At 39.5% G+C, this 13,412-nt stretch overlaps 1 protein-coding gene across 1 annotated transcript in view; it reads left to right on the top strand.

Annotated features, from left to right (window-relative positions):
* LOC134492439 (T-cell surface glycoprotein CD4-like) overlaps positions 1-13,038 on the top strand; it is a 38,132-nt gene extending 25,094 nt beyond the window's left edge. Inside the window, exons 2-11 of the mRNA XM_063296610.1 lie at positions 4,410-4,502; positions 6,351-6,527; positions 6,625-6,759; positions 6,923-7,177; positions 8,258-8,560; positions 10,157-10,185; positions 11,398-11,710; positions 11,804-11,940; positions 12,055-12,122; positions 12,703-13,038. Of these exons, the coding sequence (XP_063152680.1) occupies positions 4,460-4,502; positions 6,351-6,527; positions 6,625-6,759; positions 6,923-7,177; positions 8,258-8,560; positions 10,157-10,185; positions 11,398-11,710; positions 11,804-11,940; positions 12,055-12,122; positions 12,703-12,733 (1,491 nt within the window). The 5' untranslated portion in view covers positions 4,410-4,459 and the 3' untranslated portion in view covers positions 12,734-13,038. The remainder of the gene's footprint in view (positions 1-4,409; positions 4,503-6,350; positions 6,528-6,624; positions 6,760-6,922; positions 7,178-8,257; positions 8,561-10,156; positions 10,186-11,397; positions 11,711-11,803; positions 11,941-12,054; positions 12,123-12,702) is intronic.
* The last annotated feature ends 374 nt before the right edge of the window (positions 13,039-13,412 follow it).

The raw sequence follows: 13,412 nt of genomic DNA, 5'->3' as shown, positions 1-13,412 counted from the left end.
TTCTACCTGTTGTCATTAGTTTGGTCTTCTTTACATTTAATTTTAGTCCCTTTTTTGTTTTTGCTCTGCTCTTTGACTTTTAATACTAGGGTTTGCAGATCCTTTGCATTTTTGTCTATTGGTAATATCATCAGCATAGCACAAGGTATTGATGTTTCTTCCTCCAGTTTTAAAACCATGCTTATCTTCTTCCCATCCAGCTTCCCTTAATATATATTCAACACATAGGTTGAATAAATAAGGGGAGAGTATAAAGCCCTGTCACATTCCTTTCCCATCCTGGAGCCAGAGTGTTTCACCATGTTCATAAATTTCTCATGAGGACAATCAGATGTTCTGAGATATTTCTGAGCACATTCTACAGCTTGACATGATTGACACAATCAAAGGCCTTTCTATAATCAATGAAACACATAGTGACTTATTTCTGGTATTCTTTGGCTTTCTCAATTATCCAGCATGCATTAGCAATAATGTCTAGTGTTTCTCCACCTTTTCTGAAGCCAGCTTGAACATCTGGCATCTCTTTTCCCATGTAGCGCTCTAATCTGTGTTGGATGATCCTAAGCATTATTTTGTTAGCATGTGAAATTAAGGATATTCTGCAATAGTCTGCACACTTTGTTAAATCTCTTCTCTTTTTTTTGTATTGGAATGTAGATGGACCTCTTTCAATCAGTTGTCTACTGTGTCGTTCTCCAGATTTGCTGGCATAGCTTGGAGAGAGGGGTGGGAGCCACGTGCTTAAAGATGGTCCATGAATAAGCATGACATTTCATTTCATTTCATTTAATGATGCGGTGGCGCTGCGGGTTAAACCGCTGAGCTGTCGATCGGAAGGTCGGCGGTTCGAAACCGCGCGGCGGGGTGAGCTCCCGTTGCTAGTCCCAGCTCCTGCACACCAAGCAGTTCAAAAACATGAAAATGTGAGTAGATTAATTGGTACCGCTTCGGCGGGAAGGTAACGGCGTTCCGTGAGTCATGCTGGCCACATGACCCGGAAGTGTCTATGACAACGCCGGCTCTAAGGCTTAGAAACGGAGATGAGCACCGCCCCCTAGAGTCGGACACGACTGGACTTTACGTCAAGGGAAACCTTTACCTTTACCTTAATGAAATATAAATTAAAATATTCTTTTTGTATATAACAATATGCCCTCTCTGTCATATAAAATCGTGATCTGTCACAAACTTGGAGGGAGATCTGCATGCTGGACTCAAGGCTTGGTGGGAGTGAGGTTGCAGGCTACCCACTCACATGTTCCATTAATAAAATTCATGGTGTCAGGGTCATAAGTAGGACTCTCTGAGCTCCAAGGCAAATTTTTCAGAGAAGGAAGAAAGTTAAACATTTTTTGTATCTCTGTGCTGCCATCTAGTGGTCACCTGTATTTTCACAGCACAATTATGGTATGCTTATTGTCTCCTTCACAAGCATAAAGCAGGAATGTCTTGGCAGCCTAGTGGCCAGCTGGCAGTCAGTAGGTTCTTTAGGATTCAAAGGCAATAAGCTCAGACCAAGAGAAATTTATTGAATAAACATTAAGAGAGTTAGCAGTTATCACGATCCTCATCCCTCCAACATGCCAGGAACCCCCAAGAATGGCAGCAGATGGACCACACACAGCTTGTAGTTATGTAGCACTCTCCCAGGACCTTCAGTCTATGCAAAAGTTCAAACTGGGCACTTTTGCCACCTTTTGCCACTTTTCTTAAGAGATGGGGCGTATAAACAATAACTCCTGGGGATGGCTTAGTAGCACCTGCTTATCAGGGACTTGATCATAACTTTAGACTGTGGAATCTCTGCCAAGGATATTTTTAGAAAAGACAGAGTAATGTCACAGTGTGATGACCTACATAATTTGTGCAATATCTTGAGAAATGACCTTTTGTTTATTTGGCATGTAATTTTTTTATTAAGGATTTTGATTGCAATAGTAAAAACTAATACAAACTAAACTTAAAGAAAGAAAAAAAGAATAGTAAGATAGAATAAAAAGTGAAAAAAAAGAAAAAGAAAGAATAAAGAAAATATCTTGCCACTTAGATTTTACTATATTCTTATTTTATTGTATTGTTGTACTGAAATGGTTTTAAATTTTAACTGCATTTTATTGTAAACCACCCAGAGTCCCCCATGAGGGGGAGATGGGCGGTGAATAAATTTATAAAGAGAGGAAGAAAGACAGAAAATGATAAAGAAAAAGAAAAGAAATATTAAAGAAGTGATTTCCAATCTTCATTACAACAAGTATAGGCAAATTTAGTAACTCTTCACCCCCTATAAGGTTACAAGCAGGTACCTCTTCATCCCATATCCCATCCCTTATCTATAAGCAAATCCATAAAACATCAATTTTTCTATCCTGTTGTCAGCAAAATGTCCATAAAGTGCTGCCAGAACTTTGCAAATAAACGCCTTATTTTACCCTTTGCAAATAAACCAACTTTATATTCCTTCATTTTACTTCTATCAGTCTTAATCTTTAGTTCATTCAAATACTGTCATAGGATTTGATTTCTCTTCACTTCTTCTTTATCCCATGACACAGACTTCTTCAAGGGTTTAACAAGCCTGTTTTGTAGATCCAGTAAGAAAACAGTTTCAAGGTCATTCTCTTGGTTTATCATTTGTATTTCCCCTTTAATGTTTAGCCAGTTCTTTTGTATCTCCAATAAAATGTCCTTTTCCAAATCATTCTCTTGGACTGTCATTTGTAGTTCCGCTTTTGTTACTTTATCCGTCTCGTCAGACAAAATTTGCTCCAAATCTATCATTCCCTCATTGACATCTTTTGGATAAAATCTATCCATAGAATCAGACATCATTACTGACACTGTTGATATTGTAGCTACTAATTTCTGCTCCATTCTTCAAATATTTCCTTTAATATTTCCAGTGTTATGACATTTTGTGTCTTTTTGTAAGTCCCAGTTAACTGACAGCAAAAGCTGGCTTGTATCCAGTTTCTAAAATCATAAAGTCGCTTATCATTGTTATGAACCTAGATAGCCAAAATAACCCTGGTTTCCACAAGAATCTATTTATTTTTCAATAGTTAATTCCAAAATCTTATAGTAAAAGTCAATTTTCCAAATTTGACCCTTAATCCATTTGTAACTTTCTTAGATCAAAATCTTATTCAGCTCTTTGCTGTTTATTTCAAATTCTTAAGCTTTTAATTAATTTTTCTTTTGTTCAGAGTTGAAGTTAAACTCACCCGATGAAGACTTTTCAAACTTGTCATTCCGAAGATCTCTAATAGCTTTAAGATGGTTAATAGGCAATTTCTGAAAGTCATTAGAAAGTGAGGCTTGCGAACTTAGTGTCCTTTAAAAGTCTCCACTGCAGTTGCGAGCAATCCCTTCGTCTCCTTGTGCTCAAACCTGCGGATGATCACTGTCCTGTGGTCTCCTCACAAGGAACAGCTGTCCAGAGCACATGTGGGCAATCTTCTGTCCTCTCTTTATATCCCTACTCACCGGTTCTTTGGTCTTTGCCATGGTTGTTGGCTCCACTTCTCAGAGACATCTTCAGTTTGCCACGCCTCCCCTGGAAATCCAGAAATGACCTTTCGTTTATGAGAATGTTTCTCTTAGGCAACTTGTTCCCCCTCCCCTTGGCAGATGTTATATTAGGGAGCTGGTGTAGCCCTCTTTATCTTAACGGTTACAAATAAGAATAGAGATAGAAGACAGGACAAGAATGGTTAACAATAACAATCAGGGAATCTACTTATAGCAATTATTTGCACTTGTGTTTTTCATTCTTTTTGTTAAATTCTGTATGATGAAAAAGTAAATATTCCCTTTTGCTTTCAAATGAACTTTGTCTCATGAACTTTTTCCAGTAGGGGTAGTGAATATTCCCCACGATGAAACAAGTAGCAAGCAACCTAGCTCATCAGTCCCCATAGTAAATTTGTCACATGAAATAAGTTATCTGCTGGGAGGCTAATCTACCCTGTGCCCTAAAGGAACACTACAAAGTGGGCCCTTTGGGGAGGGGGTGTGGTATGGTCCAGCCTTGAACCTAACACCCTCCAATTCACTGGCTGCTGCTTGTACTTGCAGAATATTGGATTATACATTCATCTACTAGGTATTATTGGGGGGGGGGAATTAATGGCAGCCATATTTTAATGTTCTGAGTACCTGATAAAGATCAGCTTATTAAATGGTTAACTGCAAACCAGAAGAAATGATCATTCATTATATTTATGTATTTATTTTCTATCCAGCCTTTATTATTTTTATAAATAACTCAAGGCGGCGAACATAGCTAATACGTCTTTCTCCTTATTTATTATTTATTAGTTGTTTTTGCCCTACATACTGAATGCTACAAGACATTTTTAGAATAAACCATGCTTATTTTTCCTGATGATTTTTATCTTTTCTACCAGGAACTCGTCACAGCCTTCAGTTCTCCAGGTGAAAGGGTGTATTGGTGAATATGGTTTTAAGAGGCATTCTTGTTTCCTTTGTTCTTTACCTGGGTGAGTTTATGGCAAGAGATATTTGTGGCACAATGGAGCTGCCATACGATCTCTTATTTTCCCATCTTCAGCCTAATAATTTTCATTCCTTTTCAAAACTTTTGCAGTAATTAAAAAAAAACCTACTGGGTGATACTAAGCAGTTCATCAGCGTAAGAACTGAGATGTATTAATGATGGCCAGCATGACTTATCTAGCTAGAAGCTCTAAAGCAAAGGTGGACGACCTGTGGTCCTAAAATACAGTGACCATATGTCCTTTATTATAAAGGACAGTCCTTTATTTCAGAAAGCTGTCCTTTAGATTTATTTAATTTTTTACTTTCTTGGTTTTGCTCTTGACTTTTCCTTTAAAAAAACAATTTTGTTTTTTTATCCTTATGAACCTCTTTCAGATTTGCCCCTTTTTCAGGCTTGTCCTTTATTTTTTCCAAGAACATATGGTCAGTATGCCATAAGTCCAACATACACTCCTCAGCCTAATTTCATTCTACTCTTAAAATAATTTCAAAAGTGTTATCTGAACAATTATGTCAGAAAGAGAAAATAAAAAGGAAAAGGTGATGAGAGAGAAGAAGGTGGACCCACTCATTACTAACTGGGGCCAAAACGGGTTTGGGGTTCTCCTGGAAAAGTTCTAAACCTTTGTCCAAAAGAAGCCTGGTTATCAGTTGGTATCAACTGATATTCTGGAACAGCAGGAAACTTATATTCAAAAGTAGCCCAATTATCAGCTTTGAATGCAGAAACATAAAACACTTGCAGAAACCCAGAGTTTTCGTCCAATGGCTAATCCAGTGGTCTAGCCATCAGTCAAAACTCACCTCATCCCAGCCCCAGCTCCATCTTGCAATAAGGGGGATGATTGGTGAAAGATTTCCTGTCAGATGGTAAAGTCTGGAATCCACCATTCCTATCCTTTAACATGCTCTGTATTCCATAAATACAGATAATAATTTTTGTAGGCATTGTTCCTGTGACAGGATGGGGATGGCCCACGTGATCAGCAACTTCTATGACATCACAATTTTCTGCCAGCCCAAGAGCTGATGGGTAGCATTTTAATTTGGCTGCAGCATGCCTCTACCCCACCTATCAAGGGAGCTGACCCGGTGTGACAAGATGTTTCAGAATAGGCTTGGGCGCACTGTTGGTGTCTCCTTAGGTCAAACTCTTATTTTCTTGGGATTGCATGGCTACTGTGAAAGCCCAGAAAAGACCCAGATTCTTTGAGGAGCCAGTGACGGATATGGTGTGTAGGCTAATACCCACTCTGAACCACCTCTATGGCTTCAGATCCAAAATGCAGCAAAATCCCTAATTCTTTAATCTTTTTCACAGCCTTGCTGTGAAAAACACCTTTGAGAGGTAGGTTCTATTCTGTTGTGGTGCACTGATATCTATACTCACAAACAAGAATAGAGTTTTGACATTGCTAGCAGGTTTGCTACATCCAGTTAACCTCTGTTGATTTAAAAACTAGACATAACCATCTTCATGGTAGTTTATACAAATAATGATATGCACGTTTCTCTTCTTTCTCCCGGCGGCTGATCAATTTATTCTTCTTTTCTCCTTGACCTTGCTTCAGAACAAATGCCTTTTATAGTGGCAAAGACTTTTGCAGATTGCAGACCTTCTGAAAACTCCAGAGTAAAATAGCAGATACTTAAAATGTAAATAGATATATTAAAATGTAATGAGTAACATAAAATAAAAGGCCAATATAGTACAGTGACTCAGATTATAAAGTTTGGGCTCAGAAACACCCATAATTCAGTGCTGATGATATCTCATTTGTGCCCCATTGCTGACTTTCCTTTGTTCTTCCATTATTTTGACTCTCCAGCTCTTCCAGGGGCAATGCTTCCTATTACTGTGAGGGCTAAAAAGGTAAATGTTATTGCTGGCAAGTCTGTCACCCTTCACTGTCTAGATGGCACTGACAAGAAAAGTGCATCCACAGTGATCTGGACACATAATGCAAGACTTCTGCTAAAGGAATTTCGAGGAAGCATTTATAAAGGTAAAACTGGTTGGACCGTTCCATATATACCCAAAAAAGGGGGATATGATTCTTTGTGTTTAAGGTTTAATTCCATCCATCTCTGTTTTCTTCAAAGGTGAAAGGTGTGACAGATGCGCACTTAAGAATGAAGAGTCTTTCTCTCTAGAACTGCCAGATGCAGAGGCTGGGCAGTATGCCTGTGAAGTGGATGGAAAGCGGGAGGTTACTCATGATGTTATAGTGTGGAAAGGTGAACAATGTAATAGAGTTCATGAAGTCAGTCTATCTCCCTATCTCCCTCCCTCCCTCCCTCCTTCTTTCTCTCCCTGTTACTGAATGAATGAATGAATGAATGATCCTTGGGAGGAGAGATGGGAAGGAAAACTTACCAGTAGGCCTTCTTTCTTTCATAGTTATTGGATCTAAAAGTGGATACCTCCTGCATGGTGACACATTAGAGCTGCATCTGTCTCCTTTCAACATGGAAGATGCCCAGATTGAATGGTTTGGTCCCCACAAGGCCAAAGTAACAGGGGAAAAACTACGATGGAAACTGCAAAAGGGTAGCATACAGATAACAAACCTTACAGTTCAGGAGGACCATGGGATGTGGGAATGTCACGTCATTTCTGACAAGCTCGAAATCCCCTACAATGTCAAGGTAATAGGTAAGAGAAGTCACTAAATTTGGTTCTTAAAGCCTGGAACTTGGGTTCCCTCAAAGTCTTTCCTCATAGAAAATCCAGCATCGATAGTAACTTGCTCTGCTAATGGCTTCCAATATCACTGCATTTTGAAATGTATACAAGTCCAGCATTTTGCAGAGATAAGCTTGCTTCCACGCTACCCCTTTTTCTGGAATTTACATCCTACATTAACTAACATGTACATTACAGATAGGATAGAATGATACTGTTGTCTAATCACTGCAGTCTATTGTCTGCATTGTCCTCCTGTGTTTTATCAATCTATTTTTTGTCAAAATTTTGCAGTAAAAACTTCAGAACCTCTTTTTTCAGTGTGACCAAGCAAAATTATTGTTATGTTTCTCAGTGCCCCTTGCAGTATCCCAAAAACAATGAGGGATGTTGAACTGGGAATTTGTTGATTGTTTTACCAATTTCCCTGTATTTTACTGTTTTGATTACCTCCCCATCCCTCCCGACTGGGGAAGTAGTTGCCCAGGGTCTAGTCAGTTTCACCACTCCAGTCTAGAGGATCTTGCTAGTTCACAATCATGGCAGGCTTGGCTTTTCTCTTCTTTGGAGCTATTTCTGCCCTTATGGTTTCCCATCTGTTCTGTTATTCCACTTTATGAACTTGGGAGATACCCAAATGGAATGTGAGAAGAAGGCAGAAGAGCCAGACAAGAGTCCTGAAGTCAGATCCTCCCATTCCTTCTGCAGTATCCAGAAGGGTGGATGTTTTCCCTATTAGCTGCCGACCTGCTAAAATGGGCTGGCTGCAACCCAAGAGGAGAAAACCAATTACCTTGCTTATAGTGAGTGTCACATTCACAAAGCAGGAAAACTTGCAGCAGTAACCTGAAATAGCCACTGCACAGGCAGAGTAGGGATTAGCTCAGAGGGGAGCAAATGCTATACCAGCATTGTGTTGTGCCATCTCAAGGCTAGTACTTTAACTCAATAGAGGGGAAAAGACCATAGCCTTTTTCTACAGCGAAAAAGCAACAATTCGCACAATTCTGATCATATGTTACTTTCTATTTTGGTCGGTCATAAAATCAGGTTTTTTCAATCCATTGGATGAGTTCAGGTTTGCCTCTATCAACAGCAGCATAATCCTTTCATGTCCTTTGAACATCAACCTGCAAGAAGAAAAAAATAATCCAGAGATTCCAAGAATCCAGTTTTGGAAATGGCTTAAGAATAATACTCTTCTGAAGGAGCAGAACATGGGCAACATGAATAGCTCTTTCCCCATCAAACAAATACCCCAAGTCCGTTTTGAAGATGCTGGAGAGTACCAGTGCCATCTTGGATTTCAACACAGGAATTTGAAAAAAATCATCACCTTGATTGTTATGGAAGGTAGGAATAAGTCTTGATCATTTTGTTTCATGGTACCATGGAATTCCAAAATATTGTATTAATTATAGTTACTATTGCTTCTGTCCACCAACACAGCCATGTTTTTACATTCTCAAAGACTCAACCTTCTTGAAATTAATAATGGAAGAATTCCAGAACCCAATGTATTTATATTTCTTTATAATTATTCATTCCCTTATTAAGAACAAAATTCAAAGCATCCTGCGCAATCAAGGCACCTCCATTTAGGCTATCTTTCCTTTGCCATATAATGCACAAATACAAAGCACTTCTACAAGCCACTGTTTTTTGCTCCCAACACCTTGGAATAATTTTGAAAAGTACCCAGCATCCACTGTGCTGCCCTGCTTCCTGATCCCTCCTCTGCTTCAATAAAGAGGTGGGTGAGTGGTGCTATCCTTACCATTTTAATGTGGGACAAATTAAGGAAAGCCATTGGTGGATCCCCCTGGCTTTGTTTTCCTTCCATTGAGCATAGCCTGCTGGTGGGAAAGACAACAATCGCCCCCATTAGCAGGTGGTGGGGCAAAGTGGGCCAAGTTAGACAGGGGCTTGGTTCAGTCACCTGTCAAGTTGCCTGACTAAGAGGATGTAGGCATGGATGAGCTCTGGGTCTGAGATCTGTTAGTCGGGCTATTTCTCACTGGGTCTAGTGCTCTTTCAGAAGCACTGTGTCCAAAAATAGCCAGTCTGACAGATTACAGGCACAGAGGAAGGATGTGAGGAGAAGTAGGAGAGAGAGCTCCTGATGCTCCTACTTGGCACAATCCTATGACCCATCAGTCAGGCTATTTCTGAGCACAGGTCTAGCACCTTTTCAAAAGAGCAGTAGATCTCTGTTGAGAAGTAACCTGGTTGACAGGGAACAGGTATGGAGGAAGAGACGGGAAGAAAGCAGGAGGGAACAATCAAGAACCAGCCAGCTCTATCCTAATGTCACAAGAGGGTGGCAATGCTGGCAGCAAGTGGCTGTTGCTGGTAACACCTGGAAAGAGCAAAGTAGACTAAATGGTTCCCTCTCCACCATACACACACACTACCACTTGTCAGCAGAAGCAGTGGAAAACCTGTGTTGAACCCAATGGAGACAGAACCAGCAACTCACAGCTGGCAAAATCTGGTTCTTTCCAGGCTTAAATCAACCTACTGTGCAGCACAGGACTAATGTTCTCTCCAAAAAGCGTTAATCCTGATTTTAAATACAGGTCTAGGAAGTGCTAAACTGATGCATATAAGGTGCTATAAATGGTACACTTTCCTTTCTTATTCATTTGCACTCTCAGGTTAAAGAACTATAGAAGTTAATTTGTCTGTGCTTCATTACTAGATGCCTCAAGACTGCCCTTCTGAGGTTATATAACTTTGTATTACAGTGGTTATATTCACTGCTGACCACTAGGAGGCACTACATGACTGGTTTTGTTCTTGTTGGAACTCATCAGGCATAGGTAGCCCCCATATGGTAGGCTTTATGTGTTCAACCCTTTATAGGGATTTGAACTAGTGTATATAAGGCCTGCATTAGACCTGACAAGTGCTTCTCTTATACTGACTACTGCTTCTGTGGCCATGGAGGACAGTTCCCAGTGATCAGAGGAGAGGAGGTATGCCTGTAGTAGTCTAGTTGAGCAGTTTCCAATCCTGGTGGGGGTGGGGGAGATGAGGACACAGGGAGGTGAGGATGGTCCCTATAGCAAAACAAAAAACAAAAAACACCCCTCCACTGAAGAACTTTAAGACAAGGCAACTCACTACAGAGGTGCTCCTTTGGGTACTGATGTCCCACATTGTTTAGGGCTTTAGAGATAAACAGCAAGAAAATACAACGCTTTGGATAAAACGGTATCCCCATCCCCTCATCCCAAAGCAGAACTTTAGTTTAATGAAGAAAATGTGGCATACTCATAGTTTAATAAAGATATCATTATTGATGGAAAAACATTTTCTTTTCCATTCTCATCACTTCATAAAATAAAGTTTCATTTTATGTGGTACATTTGCAGTGGAATCCTATGCATGTTTAGTCAGAAATAAGTCCCGTTGAAGTGTCAGGGAGCTTATTTTGACATGTGATGTTTCACATTACAAGATATTGCCCTATATTGAACTGATGGATCATTTTCTTAGTAATGTGGAAGGTGGTATGCAACACAGTTTATGAAGTCATGCAACATAGTTAGCTATTATACCATTTGGTAAACTCTGACACTTTGAAAAGTATGGTGTTAGTATAATGTTTAAAAATCCATTTTCCATTCTGCCTTATAGATATTTGCAATGTTCTGTGGGACTGCAATTGTCCTAACTCTGCTATCTCTAGCATGAAGGCTAAGGACACGTGCTGATGGGCCCTAAGTAACATGCAGCATCATTGCTGTGCCTATGGTCTGATCTGGAGCTGGGGAAACTTCTAGCTGAGAAAGAAAGATAAATCCTCATCTTCATTATTAAGCTTAAGAGGGGTCTAAGTTTGGATGGGAGCAATGATACTAGGAGAAGACTTGATTTGATGGTTCAATCAATATAGTTTGCACAGGATTATGGCTGGAACATCTGAAGTATTTGCTAATTACTCTGAGCTACTTGTTTTTTGGAAGCTGGCTTCTGAAAGATGAATATGTAATTGAACAGCTACATATTTTAGTGCCAAAATATGGGGAAAACTTGGATCATCTTTCTATGCATACTGCTGATTTAAACTGTGTATATCCTTTGATGGCATAGATTCTGTCCTCTTTCCGTTCAGAGGGACCCTCTCCAGCAGCATGAACAGCCTGGCACTTCAGATCATATGATAAAATATTCTTTATGGCAAGGAACATTCTCTCCTAAATCTTGTAGAAACTGTTTCCCTAATATATTTTTTTCCTGCCTTCCCTGCAGTCTCTGCTGTTCATGATGATCTCGGATCCAAAGAAGAGAATGTCACCCTGTGTGGTCACATCAATCCTTCTGCCCCTCCACTGGCTGAATTGTGTTGGGTTAATGTAAATGAGTCTATGAGTAAACCCAAGTGTGGCTCTCTTATTTCAGAGAATAAATTCTGTCACATAGCTACAACTGCAGGGCTCTGGAGGTGTGATCTCAAAGTGAACAATGATGTGAAGATCAGTATTGACTATATTCTGGGTAGGTTCCAAGATTAGTAACACTACCATCTTGTTCCTGGCTCTGTATCTGTGCACATTCTACTCTCTTCAACTTCAGATCTTTTTTTCACAGGAAAAACCACAAACAAGTGGACTTTAGAGAGTAGATTCCCATTGATCGAAATAGCCTCAGGAGCTGGTGCAACATTTCTTCTGTTAATTCTTGCTGGTGTGTGTGTGCCTACTTGTAGACGTATTAAGCGTAAGCAGGTGAATCTATGTGTCCATAAATCGAAAGGGAGGCTGGGATTCACAACAAAAAACAATAGAAGCAGATCTGAAAGAATATGAAAATAAAAGAAACTTTCTTTCATCTTTTGGCAGCAACAAGCCAAGAAGATAGCACAAATTAAGCAACATTTGCTTGCCAAGAGGACTTGCCAATGTCAGAGGTAAGGGTCCAGTTGCCTGGCAAAGGGGAAGGACGTCATGGATATTCTTTTGAAGGCCCTTTGTCAAGCTGTCCCAGGATAAATTATCAGTTCGTCTGGATCTGCAATCCTTCTCAGTCGAGCAGATCCAAGAGACCATAGTTATTATTCTTTACTAAAAGAAATATCATATCTAATAGCTCCCTTTTCTCTTGAAATAACAAACCAGAATCAAAATGCCTCAAAATAATGAACCTATTGTGCCTTTAGCTTTCATCTCTGCCAATTAAAATTTGTCATCTGCTCATTATTCAGCTAAAATTATAGTTGTACTGGCTACCAGTTAAATCAAATAAAGCTTGCAGATCTACAGAAATTCAGAAATAAATCATGTCTAAATTGGACAGCCATGCAATTTCATCAAAGGACTCATGGGCAGTCATTCTTCAACAATTCACTTTTATACTTTTTTAAAACAGCAAGCATCCCACTGTGCAGTTTATATTGCAAAACCAAGTATATTTATCTACAGGAAATCACAAACATTCCCATGTTTTCCACTGAGCCTAAATTTTGGATAACTCTTTTTTTTACCCTACAGGGAGCTGGCTAACGATTACTACCACACCTGAAGGAGAAAAACCACATGATTGAAAAATCACTAGCCAGACCATATGCCAACCTTTTGCAATGCACAGTTAAATGAATTCAAATACTGCTGGGTTGCCTTACCTTTCTCAGGCCTATCTGATATTCATAATGCTATAATCATTGGGTATGTCTATATTTTGAAATTGTGGCGCTTGCAGAAAATATTGACCCAATAGTGTTCACCCTAGTTGCTTCTAAGCTGTCTAATAGCTGACTGTTCTATGAACCTATCTGGACTTCTGCCTTCCATTGTAACTGTAAATGAACAAAGATGTTTTTTTAAAAATTCCCGACCCAGAAATAAAACAATTATACCCTTCCCCAAAGTCTACTGGTTAATATATTGTTTTGCATTTGTCCTGCAGTTTGCAGTCCTTTCTGAGAGAATGTTCTATAAAGAATGGTGATCAGAGAAAAGCAATGGTTAAAAAAAAGTACATTAACAGCCATGATATTATTATCATGCTCAGAACCTAAGGCATTTCAAAGGAGAAATTCCTTTTCACTGTTTGAAAAATGCTGGGGTGGGGGGAAGATATGGAAAGGCTTCTGCATTCTGAAAGCTGCCACTAAGTAGAGAATTCCACTGGTGGGCTACAAAAACAACTGGAAAGCTATATCCAGACTACCTTGGCTCCTTCCATTGCCTTGTTTTGTTCC

This window comes from Candoia aspera, chromosome 2, assembly GCF_035149785.1.
Source record: "Candoia aspera isolate rCanAsp1 chromosome 2, rCanAsp1.hap2, whole genome shotgun sequence".
Taxonomy (NCBI): domain Eukaryota; kingdom Metazoa; phylum Chordata; class Lepidosauria; order Squamata; family Boidae; genus Candoia; species Candoia aspera.
Note: the sequence above shows the minus strand (reverse complement) of the source record. Positions and strands in the feature narration are given on the sequence as shown.